This window comes from Lingula anatina, chromosome 1, assembly GCF_051362555.1.
Source record: "Lingula anatina isolate TDL-2025a chromosome 1, LinAna3.0, whole genome shotgun sequence".
NCBI classification, from domain to species: Eukaryota; Metazoa; Brachiopoda; class Lingulata; order Lingulida; family Lingulidae; genus Lingula; species Lingula anatina.
The window spans coordinates 68,492,477-68,507,111 of NC_141767.1; the positions used below are offsets into that span (position 1 = coordinate 68,492,477).

The window sequence follows — 14,635 nt, forward strand, 5'->3', positions numbered from 1 at the left end:
AAACCTATTCAGAAGGTCTGCTGATACAAGTGGCACCTAATAACATCAACACAACTTATGGGTAACATTGCTTACAGAAAGAGGGCGCTGTTACTTACAGGAAAAGCCACCCTCCACAGCTGACCTCCAAGTTTCACATTCATCTGCATGGCAATGTTAGTCACACAGCTCTTGAACTTGTTACTGCTCTTGTTAAGAGTTGCATTCAACATCAGTTGACTAGGGACTGGAATAAAAAAATAGTATTTAAAATCTTCACCTGTACAAGAAAGAAAGGATTATTCAGTTTCATAGAGTTGTACATTCTTACTTACATAAACATTCTTCTGAAATATTCATTCACAGGCAGTAACCGTGGTCATCTCAATTTCTCTATACATCTATGCAATACATGAAGTAAAGCTTGATATCAAAATGAAGAAATAGTTGGCCAAATGAGGCTGAGACAATAATGTCCTCTTTTTTATCCATGGAGCTTCATGATGAGTGACTGAATTACCCAACTTTAACAACACTTCAGGGCAAATAACAATAGGCCATGCTGTGCTCTATTTCACATTCTTGCTCGATATCTCTGAAGGGAGTAGAGCATGGCACAACCTTATGTCTTCAGCTCAATTCATTGCTAAAGAAAATTGAATAAGAATTAATTTACAGTAAGATGCCAAGTGTAGTATCTCACCTCCAAGCTGGTTAATACATTCCTTTTTTATTTCCCCATAGCGTATCTGCATTCTGTATTTGTCCCTATCATGAGGAAGGACACATGCCACCATCTGTGCCTGGCCAAGCCTTTCACGAATTGCCCTTATGTAGTCTTCTGGATGATCTCTTTGAATTGACCTGTATAACAAGGCAGCAAAGCTGTCAAATGTACAGACAAAATCCAGAAAATAAAAACACTGGAAATAGGATACTGTCAATTCTGATGAACTAATGTATTATGCTTACTGTAACTGCATAGCCAACATCAAATTCTAATTCTGCATAACATTGGATAAGGATGAAAGTTAAATGTGTATCAAGCATTAGACTGAGTTCCCATACCTAGATCAATCTAACAGGATCAATCCAACTCCAAGGGGTTTCTCACTAAATTGCTTTCAGCTTGAGAGTCTTAGGATTCTGGCATGCCAGTTTCAGTAGACGTGACAGACAGCTAAGCCACTTACATTGATTGCAATTTAGCGAGAATTCCCATGGAGATAGATCGATCCACAGTTAGCGTGATAGGGTCTGGAAATAGTCCCTAAGGTGTCAGGCTGATAAGAGTTAAACTTTGGAAATGCCAGAATGAGGTACAGTGAAAATTACACAAAAAATTGCTTAAACTCATTAAAAAAAATATATATATATACATATATATATAATTTATTTTTGGGGGGGGGGGGCTGTATGTCAATCCTAAGAATCATTCTTGACTCCTAAGAATCATTAACTTAACAAAATACAGAAAATGTTACAAAGTAAGAGTACAGGGCTCCTGGCAGATGGGAGTGATAAGTCACAACTTGAAAATGCCAGTATAGCACTCTATAAACCTGCATTGCTTTCAAAACAGAAAACAATCACACTGGTTTTCAAACACAAGCTGCACTTCTGTCTTATGAAACTTTTCAGTAAGTTTCAGTATCGTAGGTAACATGGTTTTGCCTTAATCGCTATCCTGGCAGCAGTGTCCAAAATAGGGTTTTCTTCAACTTTCATGCAAATATAACATAATACTTAACAGCGTAATGACCATCAAATTTTTTATAAAAAAAAAAAAATAAAAGCACATGAATATTCAGAAAATGTGATTTGGGAAGGTCTTCAAGGCCATGGAAGTTCAGAGTCACACTTTCAAAATGCCAAAATGTAAACAAGAGATAACTGTACTGAAATGATTTTCTTTCCATTTTCAACACCTTCTTTAAAACAAAATAATCAATAAACTGTCATTTTTAAATGTTCAACTAGGAAAATTGTTGACATAGGAAAAATATCAATAGAACAATTTTCAATGTCCAATTTGCTCCATTTGCAGATGCTGAACATAGTGAACGATTAAATCTGACAAACTGCAATGATGAGTTCCTTTCCATTCATGATACTTTATTACACAATGCACAATAACGTTTACCGTCATTTTTATATAATCAACTAACAATATTGTTAAGAAGCAGAAAATGTCAAAACAACACTTTTACAAAAAAAAAAAAAAAAAAAAAAAAAAAAAACCAAACAGACTGCATTGCCTACTGGAGTCGATTTTAGTCCCATGTTTCTTTCCTGTAAGTTTGAGAACAGTAAGTGACATGATTTTCTTTAAATGGTCATCATGGGAGCAGTGCCCAAAATAGGGGTTTCTTCAAATTTTGATGTAATATTACATAATGTTTAACAGCATAATGACCATCAATTTTTAATCATAAAATATTTGTATCACAGATATTCAGAAAATGTGACTAGCAAAGGTCTTCAGGCCCATGGAACTTCAAAGTCACGCCTTGAAAATGCCAAAATGTAAACAAGACAGCACTGTTCTGAAATGGGTTTATTTCCATTTTTAACACTTTTTTAACATAAAACAAAATAAACATTTTACTGCCATTTTTATATGACCAACTAAGAAAATTGATGAGATGGGAAAAGTATCAATAGAACAGTGTTAAATGTCCAATTTCCCCCATTCTGAGATTCTGAACATAGTGGATGATTGAATCTGACAAACTGCAATGATATGAGTTTATTTCCATTTTTGACACTTTATTACACAATACATGATAACAAGTTTACCATGTTTTTTACATAATCAACTAACAATGTTGTAAAGATGCAGGAAATATCAAACAAACACTTTTAGGCATCTTATTAGTTAAATAATGAGACTGTTAACATGCTTAAGAATTGAATCTGAGGAAATGTGAAAAAAACAGTATAACTTCTAAAATAATGGCCCGATTATGCTGATTTTCGAACTCAACCTGCGTTTTAGTAAGATTGACCACTCCTGTGAGTATAATTACAATTGGCCAATCCGTTTTTCTTATATTGTGTTATCAGTGTTGCATTTATATTGAAAATAGTGAAAAAACAGCATAAATTCCCTCAAAATAGCCCAATCATGCTGATTTTCGAACTTGACCTGCGTATTATGAATATTCATCAGTTCTGTAAGTTTCAAGTCAAAAGGTAAAATGGTTTTCCACTTATCGTGTTATCGGTGCTGCATATATGCTGAAAAAAGTGAAAAAAACAGCATAAATTACCTAAAAGTGACCCGATCATGCTGATTCTCGAACTTGACCTGCGTATTATGAATATTCATCAGTTCTGTAAGTTTCAAGCCAAAAGGTAAAATGGTTTTCCACTTATCGTGTTATCGGTGCTGCATATATGCTGAAAAAAGTGAAAAAACAGCATAAATTCCCTATAAGTGACCCGATCATGCTGATTTTCGAACTTGACATGCGTATTATGAATATTCATCAGTTCTGTAAGTTTCAAGCCAAAAGGTAAAATGGTTTTCCACTTATCGTGTTATCGGTGCTGCATATATGCTGAAAAAAGTGAAAAAACAGCATAAATTCCCTATAAGTGACCCGATCATGCTGATTTTCGAACTTGACCTGCGTATTATGAATATTCATCAGTTCTGTAAGTTTCAAGCCAAAAGAAAAAACAGTTTTCCACTTATCGTGTTATCGGTAAAAGTGCACGGCGACGACGGCAACGGCGACGGCGACGACAGACGCAGATGATGGCTATATGTACAGACACATCTGTGTCTGTACATAAAAAAGAAATAACTATTTGCATATGTTATGAGAGAGAGAGAGAGAGAGAGAGAGAGAGAGAGAGAGAGAGAGAGAGAGAGAGAGAGAGAGAGAGAGAGAGAGAGAGAGAGAGAATTTTGTGAATGGGTAGATCTCTACAATAAAGTTTAAAAATAAAAAAAAAAGAAACTAATAAAAAGAGACAACTTACACCGCACTTGGCCACTCAACTTTCATCCCCATAGCTGGCGCCACCTGCTTAAGTTCACTAACAAAGTTCTGTGCTGCCTCCTTACAGGGTATAGGCCTCCCTCGTCCCTCTGGGTACACCACCAGCCAACTGTGTAGTGGTACACACTCCAACAGAGTGTTGCTACCATGTACAGCCTCCTGCCACTTAGCTTGGTAAGGTTTATAGTTGAAGCAGTCTCTGGCAAAGATGATCCTCTCTGGGTTCAGGGTGTGGGCCTGGACTGTAAGCAGATTTTCTGCCACCTCAATGCCCCATCTCTTCAGAGGCTGTACTGCTTGCTCATTTCTGAAATACATTAAAGAGTGGTTTGTTTGTTTGGTCCCAAGATAACTGTAGACAGACATTCATAAGTATTTTTCTTAAAATATACTGCTAAAATGAACAAGTAGCAATATATGTTAATCTCATAAGGATGACTGAATTAGTGTGAACAGGTATACCGTATATGTCACTTCAAATAATTCACCATGTTCTTCAAATAAATCCCTTACCCTCTGAAAGCCTGTATAAAGTTGCTCAGCCTGCCAACTTGTTCCCGGGGAGTCATCTTCTGTGCATTAGTGAGCGCACGCATCTGATAGAAGTTTGAACGGACATCTGCTGGGATACCTAATAACAAAAACAGTTTACCTTAACTACTTTTAATCTATATGTTATTTGTAATATGTTGATGAAGTTCTTCACTTATATCCAAATGAAATGAACCCACTTGAAATTAGAAAAGCATTCTAGGTCCCTGCCAAGGCAAACAATCAATTAATAATTCATCATTTAAAAAATTAAAGAACCATGACCAAAATATAATCACTATTAACTTAAGCCATTTTTACCTATCCTGAAAATTTCATCAAAATTCATCCATGACTTGTTGAGTGACAATAGTATAGGCTAGAGATGCATGGACAGATAAACAGGAGTGAAAATATTACTTCTTTAGTGGAGGTTATCAAACAAAAATCTACCTGTTAAAGAACACAGCTCGGGAACCAGAAGGGCTGGTTTTTCATTCTTCTTAACTTTCACTCGAAGCAAAGGTTGCATCCCGTCCTTGATGTCTATGTCATAAGCCTAAAGAAATATCACAGTTTTAAGAATTGCAAGACAATCTTCAAAAACATTGATTTCAAAAACTTCTAAATGATGTCAATTCACAAGAATGCTAAAATTGAAAGCTAGTTGACATGTATGTCACTTTCAACCAAAAGAAAATTACGAAAAGTCAGTAACAGTACTCAATTAAATGCATGCGGATATCAAATTGTTGAGTATCTGTTGATCATTTCCATTATTAATCTTTACCTTTTTGTAATAATCTAAAAAGCTCACTTCTCCCGATTTAGTTTGAAATGTACGTTGGTACAGTGGCGGGTCATAGCAAACACCCAGCACTGTGTATGTTCTGTTCTTGCCATAGCTGAAAATATCCAATAAATACCACTGAATTTATCTTTCACAAGCAGAATGTTTTACACCATGTATATTTATGTAACAACCATAAATATGTACATGATATGTAAAAAGTTTTCATTTATGATAAATCCAGATATTTGATTTACCTGTTGACCGTTTCGTCTGTTTATTTTGACAGACTTGGTCACAACTGAATTACCTGTTCAGGTGAAGGTGAACAGGTAATTACCTTAGTCTTGATGATGACTAAACGAGTCATCATCAAAACTGAGATAATTACCCGTTTCCCTAAATTGTTGTTAGCAACAAAAAAGCAGCAGAAAAAAATTATAACACACACACACACACACACACACACACACACACACACACACACACACACACATGCACTCACACTAACCAACATATGATTCCCATGATGTGAATTTTTCAATTATTTCTTACTTGGTCATGACAATCTTATTTCTGACCAGCTCCTCCACTTTATTCTTGTCTCCTTCTCTGGCGCCTGTTGGTAAGTATCGTGCTATCACATCTAGTACAGTGTCTTCACGCAGCACTTTGTAGTGCAGCTGTACATTGAGAGCCACACCCATTTCACACGCCATAGTGGAGACCAGATAGCCAGGGGATAACTTCAAGATAATGCTGAAATAATCCACGCATCAATATCATTGTTAATAGTTTTAAGTCAAAGATATTGTTTTACAAATTGTCTTTTTAAGATTTCTTTAACTTTAAATATGCTGACCTATTAATGCAGGTAATGCAGTAAATTTAATGAGCAATCAACTAATTCTTTGATTATACACCCAAGAAGCAGAAAAACACAAAATTCTTGATTTTTTCAAAAAGAAAAAAAAAGGAATAAAAAACTCACCCCTGAAGATCTGGGACATACTTTGTTTCATTGAGATTGTAGAAGGCATCTCTCTGTAGCTTCAGAAGATCCATCATTTCAAGTGATCTTTGGGTAATAAAATTAGGATTGACATTTTTAATTATATCAAAAAACATACCAGTCATTACATTAAATTAAAAGCACAAATAAACCATTGCTATTAACTCACTTGCATAATTTTTCAATATCTCAATTCAATTCAACAATTTATTCCTCACATATATCTCCAACATAAGAATTATTTAAAGCAAGGCCTGAATATCAATGTTCCAAGATACAGACTTTACTGTACCTTCTGATAATTAGGCTGTACAGGTAGGTGTACTCATAGTCCTCACGGTGGATTTCTTTGCCCAGTTTAAACCTGATCATGTACCGTTCACCCTGACGAGACTCCACCACGTGAGGCTCCTACATGATCAAAAATGAATGATACCAATTTGACTATTTTGTTACACCTGTACATGTTCAATGCATGTGTACTGCCACCTGTCACCTATGGTTCAGAGACATGGACAATGAATGCACCCATGTGGCAAAAGCTACAAGAAGCACAGAGAAAGATTGGAAGATGTTGAACATCAGGGTAAGAGATTGGAAGACCGTTAAGTGGATAAATTTAGAGAACAGACCAAGGTGAAATATGTGCTGGTTACAATTCAAGAAATGAAATAGTGATGGGCAGGACATGTCAATAGAATTAAAGATGACAGATGGAGAGTAAGGCTGACAGAATGGTACAAACTGGATGAGTGAAGCCCAAGACAGAATACACTGGAAGAAGCATGCTGAGGCCTTTCTCCAATAGTGGAACACTTTAGGCTCTGAATGATGATGATGATGATGATGAATACATAAATATCATTATTATACATGTATTACATAAAAAAATCTGACTGCACCAATTTGATGCCCACTTATTTCTTTAACAATAACTGTGACAGTTACAGACCAGTAAAACAAATGAAGTGCTGGAAGACAAACAGACATGCATTTCTGGTTTCGAAGCAAGCACTTCACACAAATGACATTTTTTCAAAACTTCAATAATATATTCATTAATGTAGGTAGTGTGTTTTATCAAACAGCCATTTTACCTTCTGTTCCCCCAACTCTCTCATAGTCAGCAAGGTGTTCCCCAATGCTTCATAAGGCACATCCCTCAGAACAGACTCCCGAAGGTTGGACAAAAGTCCGTACATAAGACGACGGTTTTCATCTATTTCCGGTTCAAAGCTCAAATGGTAAAGATAGACATGCTGTTCTTGGTGATTTGTAATCTTGAAATAGTTGGTGAGGAGAGTGAGAGTTCTCTCTCCTCCGCCTGCTTGATGACCTCCATTAGCAGCTGCAAAACAAGATCATTTAACTGGAAACAGTGGTCAATACACCATCTTTTTAAAACCAATTTTATATTTGAGGCTTAACAATTTTTACTTATTCAATCACACTACTTCCAACTTGAATTTGTATATAAACATTTAATCCTGAAGAAGAGAAGGAATATTTTCTAATGGCCTGTTCACAAACAAACTGATCTGCAGGCAATATTGCATATCTTCATTAAATCTAAATAGTCTTGTGTACCAATATTTTATCCAAAGCAAGAATTTACTACCAAGATTGTAATTACTTATTTTTAAGCAAAGTTGCCTTTTAGAGAAAAGTGAACCTCTCTCAAATTCTGTGAAAGGCAACCATGTCATACTTAACAGTACACAAAAATTACATAATGTCTATATGTTCATTGCAAGAACTTACTGGTTGTTCAGTAAAAATTGAAACATCTACATTAGATAAAATCTTAACTTACAGCGAGTAAAGCCAGTTTTTGGTCTGGCACCCCCAGCTACATTGGACCAGCTTGGCACCAATGCTCCTCGACTCCCTGGACCAGGCTGTGCTCCCCTTCTGTAGCCAGTTTCTGGACCATGCTGTGCTCCCCTTCCATAGCCAGTTTCTGGACCAGGCTGCCCTCCCCTTCCATAGCCAGAGGAAGGCCTCTGAGACCAAGTGTCTCCACTCCCTGGGGCTGCTGACCCTGGGGTGGGAGTCCCCCTTCCTGCACCCTGCCGAAATCTTGCTCTACCACTTGGAACAACAGGGTTTTCTGGGGAGGTCTGCAACTGAGGCCCCTGAAAAAAGTTTTGTTATTTATTGTGTATTCTTATTCCTTTTTTTATGTTCACAAAGAATTAGCACAGATCACCCTTGTCTTCAACTAACACAAGTCATTTTTACTGATGAATCAGAAAATACTTTTCTGCACCATTCTTACCAAGATTAGAATGTATAACTTTTTTAAGTTTCACACAGAAGCATCACTGCCACATCATCACACACACAATAAAATTATTTAGGTCACCAATGTATCATTTTAGTATTGATTGAAAGATCTGACATATGAAGGACAAATAAAATCAGATAAATTTGCAGACCAAATCAACATCACTGGGGACATCCACAGACCTGCGCTTGTTGCCCAGCATCCCCTGGTCTTCTCAATGGCCCAGACACCTCCAGATTAGTTTTTCGAGCACTTCCACGTGCACGTCCTCTAGCTCTTCCAGACATCTGGAAATGGTCAATTAAAATCCTATAAACTCTTTTTCATTACTTCAGATCCATTCAAATCAAGCTTTAAGGCTAGCTAAGTATATGTGTAAAATTAAAATTTAGGACACTTCCAATTTTAAATCCTTAATAAGCAATTCAATTTTTTTATTTCAACCTTCCTCCAATGTGCTTACCATAAAATTTAGTTACTAGGCAATCTAATTTTCTGGTTCTCTCACCTGTAAAAAAAATATATCACCACATCTAGTTGGATATTACCCAAATATATTCTTGGGCTGTAAGACATCAACAGCATTTGAATATTGCTAGTTTACCTTTCTTGAAAAACAAAACATAACTATAAACATGCTTAAAATTACTGTTAATATTTTTAAAACTGTATAATGCAAACAAGCAGAAAGATTATATTACCTCCCTTGTTTATTCTTAGACGTTCAATATGTAACTGGATGGGTAGTCTGCATAAACTTGCTGGAATTGAGCAACAAAAATGTATTTTTGTAACAAAAGAGAAACATCTGGTGTTAAAGCGCAACACTTTCTCTAGTGGGAATAAGTTAGAAACAACAATATGCTAAAATTAAAATAGGTCATTTGTTATTTTTGATCGTATAAAAGTATGTTTGGAAATCGAAACATTTTCTTTTGCCTCCCCCTGTAAGACTGGAACTTACTAGCAATTGCATAATTCCTAATGCCACATTTGAACCCAAACAAAACAAAATGAGATCAATGCTAACATTTACAGGCATTGCAAAGATCATTTTGAAAATTTGCTCCACTTTTTTTTCAGAAAGACACAGCATTAATTTTTCCATGTTAACAGCATACATCAAATTCCCATCACTTAAAAATTCAAAACATTTTTTGAAAGGCCAAAACTCGTTTACCTTATAAGTGAAATTCTCCAGCAAACTTTGAAAAGAGCATAAACAATTACTAGGCGGACTAATTTCCTGCTGTCTTCATTAAGAAGGGCTTGTGCAACAAACATATATGTTACTCTGTTGTCTAAAGAAAACAAAACAGAAGAAAATAATAATAATAACAACTGCAGATGTTACATTACAGTATCAATGACAATTTCTACATAAAATTAAATGTTATGATTGTCATTGTAACTTGATGTAAGTGTTTAAATATTCTAATTCTTTACATTTTAATATTTCCAAATAACATCATCCACTATAATTCAATTCAATTTCACTATGGTGACTCCAGAAAAAAAATGAAAATAGTGAATTAATAACTTCTATAAGATATAAACTGCATTTTGTGCTTAAAAACAGAATGCTCAAGCATGACCACAATGCTAAACAGTACATTTTTTAACAACTGCTAAAGTTCATTGCATATAACAATGTACTCACTTTTCACTTACATCAAGTAACTTTAATTCAATCATTCCACCCATTACAGGTGTCTGTAAAATCTATCTTTATTTCTTTGTTACAACAATCAAAAACTGTGCTGTTCTCTTTTAGTAACACTACATAAACATGACCTTTATCTTGTGCCTATGATATAAATATTCAAAACATTTTTGAAAGGACAAAAGACAGTTTACCTTGTTCAGCAAAATTTTCAAGCAAACTTTGAAAATAGCATAAACAATTACTAGGCGGACTAATTTCCTGCTGTCCATGGACAAAAAAACATGTATGTTACTCTTTAGTCTGAAACAAAGAGAAGAAAAATATCTTAAATAACAGCTGAAGCAACAATAACGAAAAACTTTCTCTACTCTGTAAAAAATCTATAACACTACTAGTAGTTTACTTACGAACTTTGCAATTATGACATTTGCATCTTTTTATCAGTTTATAGAGAGGCCTTTGGGACCATTCAGAATGAGAAGAGCTGAGTGCTAGCTAGGCCACGACCTAAATATGGCAGACCTAAATGAAAGGAACACCGCTTATTCCTGTAATGGTATCTCCGCCTCTCACACACCTCCCCACATATAAGTCCCTGCAGGGGCACAGTAATTAAATCTCAGCTCAATGCATTCAACCAGTCATGTACATGCTCAAGTAAATTATATAGCAGGTACTTTTTTGGCATTTAGGCAGTATTACTACACCAAATAACTCTGATATTCAATGTCTTTTATAATTAAATTTGTGTGGGGACTTTAACCAATGTCTCTGCTTCTGAAATAAATTAGTAAGCATAATCATTATTGCAGTTACACGTGTATATGCTGTACATGCCACACTCAGAGTCCGATCTTGGTCAGTGAGAAATGACAGCTGAAATAGTTTCAAGCTTGAAGGGTTCTTTTTAAATGAACATTAATTAATATCATGAGGCGAATCATATAGACAACTCTCAAGAAGAATGGAAACTACAAAAACTGATTTTATTTCTGTGTGTGTTGAGGTAGATACAATGTGTTGTTCCTGGGAGGTGACCTTAATGGTCTCTGCTGTCAGGCTTGTTTATGTTACAAGACCACTTAAAGAATAGTAGATGTCAGTGACTTGAGGACACCAGATACTTGAACCATAATGTTTGTCTGTATCCATAGTAACTGAATACTTCAACTTTTAGTCACTACAAACCATAACATCCCCTTCTTTCTTTAGCTAAAAAGTCAGTGTTAAAATCGAGGATTAAAACTGCCTTTGTTGAATTCCTTAAGTTTCTTACAAGTTGAGTATATTACTAGTAAGTTCATCCTGTCAGGTGCTTTGGTCACTCTTGTAGATTGTCGTAAGGAAACTGGTGTTTCTGGAACAATGTTTTGCACATGTTTTGTTTAATTGTTCTGGGATGCTACTGGATTCTCAGGGCTTGACTCTGAATCAGCAGTTGGCAAATCACTTTGCAAATGAGTGTTTTCAAAGTCAGATTTAAATTTCTCTCCTGTTGGACGGATGTGTATACAGTTACGTACATACTGATCGCCATTGTTAGTTTTTACAACATAAGATCTGTTTGACCTAGTAGAATCCACAAATGCTGGTTCCCATTTGTGACTCTGGGGATGTCGTATTCTGACAAGCTGACCAGGAAGTAGATCAGATAAAATTTTGGCCAACTGATCATATCTGTTCTTTTCTTTATCCTGTTTTCTCTGCATGTATGCATTTATCTCACCATCAAAAGAAGGATGTGAATTTTGGGAATTGATGGCAGGAAGATTGGTGTCATAGGCAAGAATTAAGAAGTGCTGCTGGTGATGGCATGTTGTGATCTAATGGTGTGCTTCTGAGGCATAACATGGCCATATAATGATCGGTTTTCGACTCCTTGCATTTAATCAGCACATTTTTCACAGTTTGAACTGCTCGTTCAATAAATCCATTTACTTGTGTATAGTGAGGACTTGTTTGGACATTTACAGTAGGTATAATTTGAAGTGAGAATGAAAGTGTACCGTGAACCTTTTCCTTTCAGGGGCGGAACCAGACCTTTAAAAATTGTACGCACAGATTTTTAAAATACCCAGCATGTACAGCAAAATGTAGACTAACGCAACAGATGAAGGACAGCGTAATCACAGCATATGTACCACACATCGTAGCTTAATTTCCATTAATAATAAAATAATCATTTAAGTCAAAAATATTCTCGCGATTTAATAAAGTTTCAATATTTTTATTTACCCAGAATGGTATATTCATTTAAAAGGAGACTAACTTCGCATCAGCAGACCCCCCCCCCTCCCCTCTTCGAATAATGCTGGATCCTCCTCTGAGTTGAACTTGCATATGGTTTCATCCAGCTTTCATGCGGGTGCATGGCTCCCAAAAACAACCAATTATATGACACAATAGAGCTCTGATACATCTAAGTTTACTTATTTGTTTGTGGAAATTGCCCATGTCACCCTATTAGTTTGGAGGGCTAAGCTGGATCAAGTCCGTGTGAAATTCTTTGAATCTTTGCAGGAAAAATTCTTCCTTTGTTTCTCTAGCTCCTTATTAAACCTGGTGTCCAGATTTTAGCTAGTGCCCCCAGGTCTACGGGAGCTGCTCTTTGAAAGTAACACACAGGTAGATTTTACCTGAGATAAATATCACCAGCGAAAGTGCGTTCGTTACTCTCATGACTACAGGAGAGTTGTAGGCCACTTAACCCTCCAATTAAGAGGTAAAGGATGTTCCAGTTAGATGGACGATTAGGATAGGACTTGTACAGGTAACAGGCATTGTTTACCTCAGTTGAATAAAAGTATGCAAGACGGGGGGTCAGAACAATTGTGCGTATACAGAAGATTTGTACATACAGGTGACTTTAATTCGCAGAGGATTTTTGATATATATTCCGTGAAAAATACACTAAATTTATATAAAATAATATCATGGTTGGCCAAAAAAATTGTACGCACAGTGCATCCATGCGTATGCCTAGTTACGCCCATGCCTTTTCTACATGTATGCACATGCATGTACTAGTACATGTACATATTCCCCAGTAGCATTAAATTCATGCGTAGCACTCCTATTTACAGTTTCTGATATGTTCTGGCTGTACCAATATTATGGCATTTACTCGGGTCCAATACAATGGAGACACTGGACTCTGATCAAGGGAGAGACAATTAAGAATAGCACTTCTGCCTTTAATTTAAGTTAATTCTGAAATGGCCGTCTTATGTATAAATTTACTATTAGAGAGTATATAGGGTGCAGGTGCTTGTGCCAGGTCATGTACACCTATTACAAAATAAGTGTTCAATGTTACATTAATATGAAGTTAGCACGAAACTTGTGCTGAAATGTACATGACTCAGGCACAATTATATAGCAGGTACTTTTCTGGCATTTCTGCAGTATTCCCCCACCAAATAACTGTGAGATTCAATGTCTTTTATTTATGTGGTGACTTTGACCAATGTCTCTCGTCTGAAATAAATTAGTTTGGCAATTCATTTACTAATCTTAAAATGTTTTTTACATGAAACTTTATGCCTTCCACAAATTATGAGAGCCAAGGTTATTGCTGGGGAGAAATTCACTATAATCTCATTGCATTTGGTCAAACAACTTGACGGTTTGTTAAAAAAACTAAAAAAAAAAAGTAAATTTCCAAACTAATTTATATGAATAGCAGAGACATGGTAAGTCACCAAATAATTTAATTTTTATTAGCATTAAAAAGAGTTGCCTCAGTTTTCAGCCTTATCTGTGGTAAGGTGCTGTTAGCATGTAAGGTCGAAAACTGCGGCAAGGACGGGGGATACTGCAAAAGTAACACTTCTTCCAACTTACATATGTGTTTCAACTAGACTAAAATTTTCATTCTTTATCCGATTAAAATGGAAATATTACTCATTATATACCGTTAAACTAATAAAGTTACAGTTACATGTACATACACGTGTACACACTGTACATACCGTGCTCCAAGTCCGACCTTGGTCAGTGAGAAATAAGGGCTGGTCGGACAGGTGTACAGCTTCATCACTAGTCAGACCAATGCTCCCTTCAACACACAAACAGCCTAATAAATAGAACAAACAGTACAAGCTTAAGCAGAGTCCAAGCTTATTGGTCAGTGATTGCGCAACCCGCCACTATTATATAACCAACTCCTGCTTCACTTGACAGCACCTGTTATAATTGTATACATGTATACAAGTGAATTCTGGGCTTTGTAAAAATACTTTGTACGCCAAAGAATTAGAATGTGGACTGTCATGAAGAGTGTTAGATGAATAGTATCGAATGAAAGTGTATTGCCATTTTTGCTGGCATTACTGAGGTTCAATTTGCTTGTGAAAAAAAT

General features: G+C 35.9%; 1 protein-coding gene across 2 annotated transcripts; it reads right to left on the minus strand.

Moving 5' to 3' along the window:
• Positions 1-55: 55 nt before the first annotated feature.
• LOC106158449 (piwi-like protein 1) lies at positions 56-14,480 on the minus strand. Of its 2 annotated transcripts, XM_087001332.1 has the most exons (17): positions 14,247-14,480; positions 10,467-10,575; positions 9,790-9,910; positions 9,311-9,370; positions 9,073-9,117; positions 8,792-8,896; positions 8,136-8,457; positions 7,420-7,670; positions 6,615-6,733; positions 6,302-6,388; positions 5,866-6,069; positions 5,311-5,425; positions 4,974-5,079; positions 4,503-4,620; positions 3,970-4,296; positions 683-843; positions 56-226 (listed from the first exon to the last, which is right to left on the minus strand). In XM_087001332.1, the coding sequence occupies exons 5-17, from the start codon at positions 9,073-9,075 to the stop codon at positions 72-74; spliced, it is 2,073 nt and encodes a 690-aa protein (XP_086857458.1). In that variant the 5' UTR covers positions 9,076-9,117; positions 9,311-9,370; positions 9,790-9,910; positions 10,467-10,575; positions 14,247-14,480; the 3' UTR covers positions 56-71. The 2 variants fall into 2 exon arrangements, with proteins under 2 accessions (XP_086857458.1, XP_086857459.1); XM_087001333.1 differs by lacking the exon at positions 9,073-9,117.
• Positions 14,481-14,635: the final 155 nt, after the last annotated feature.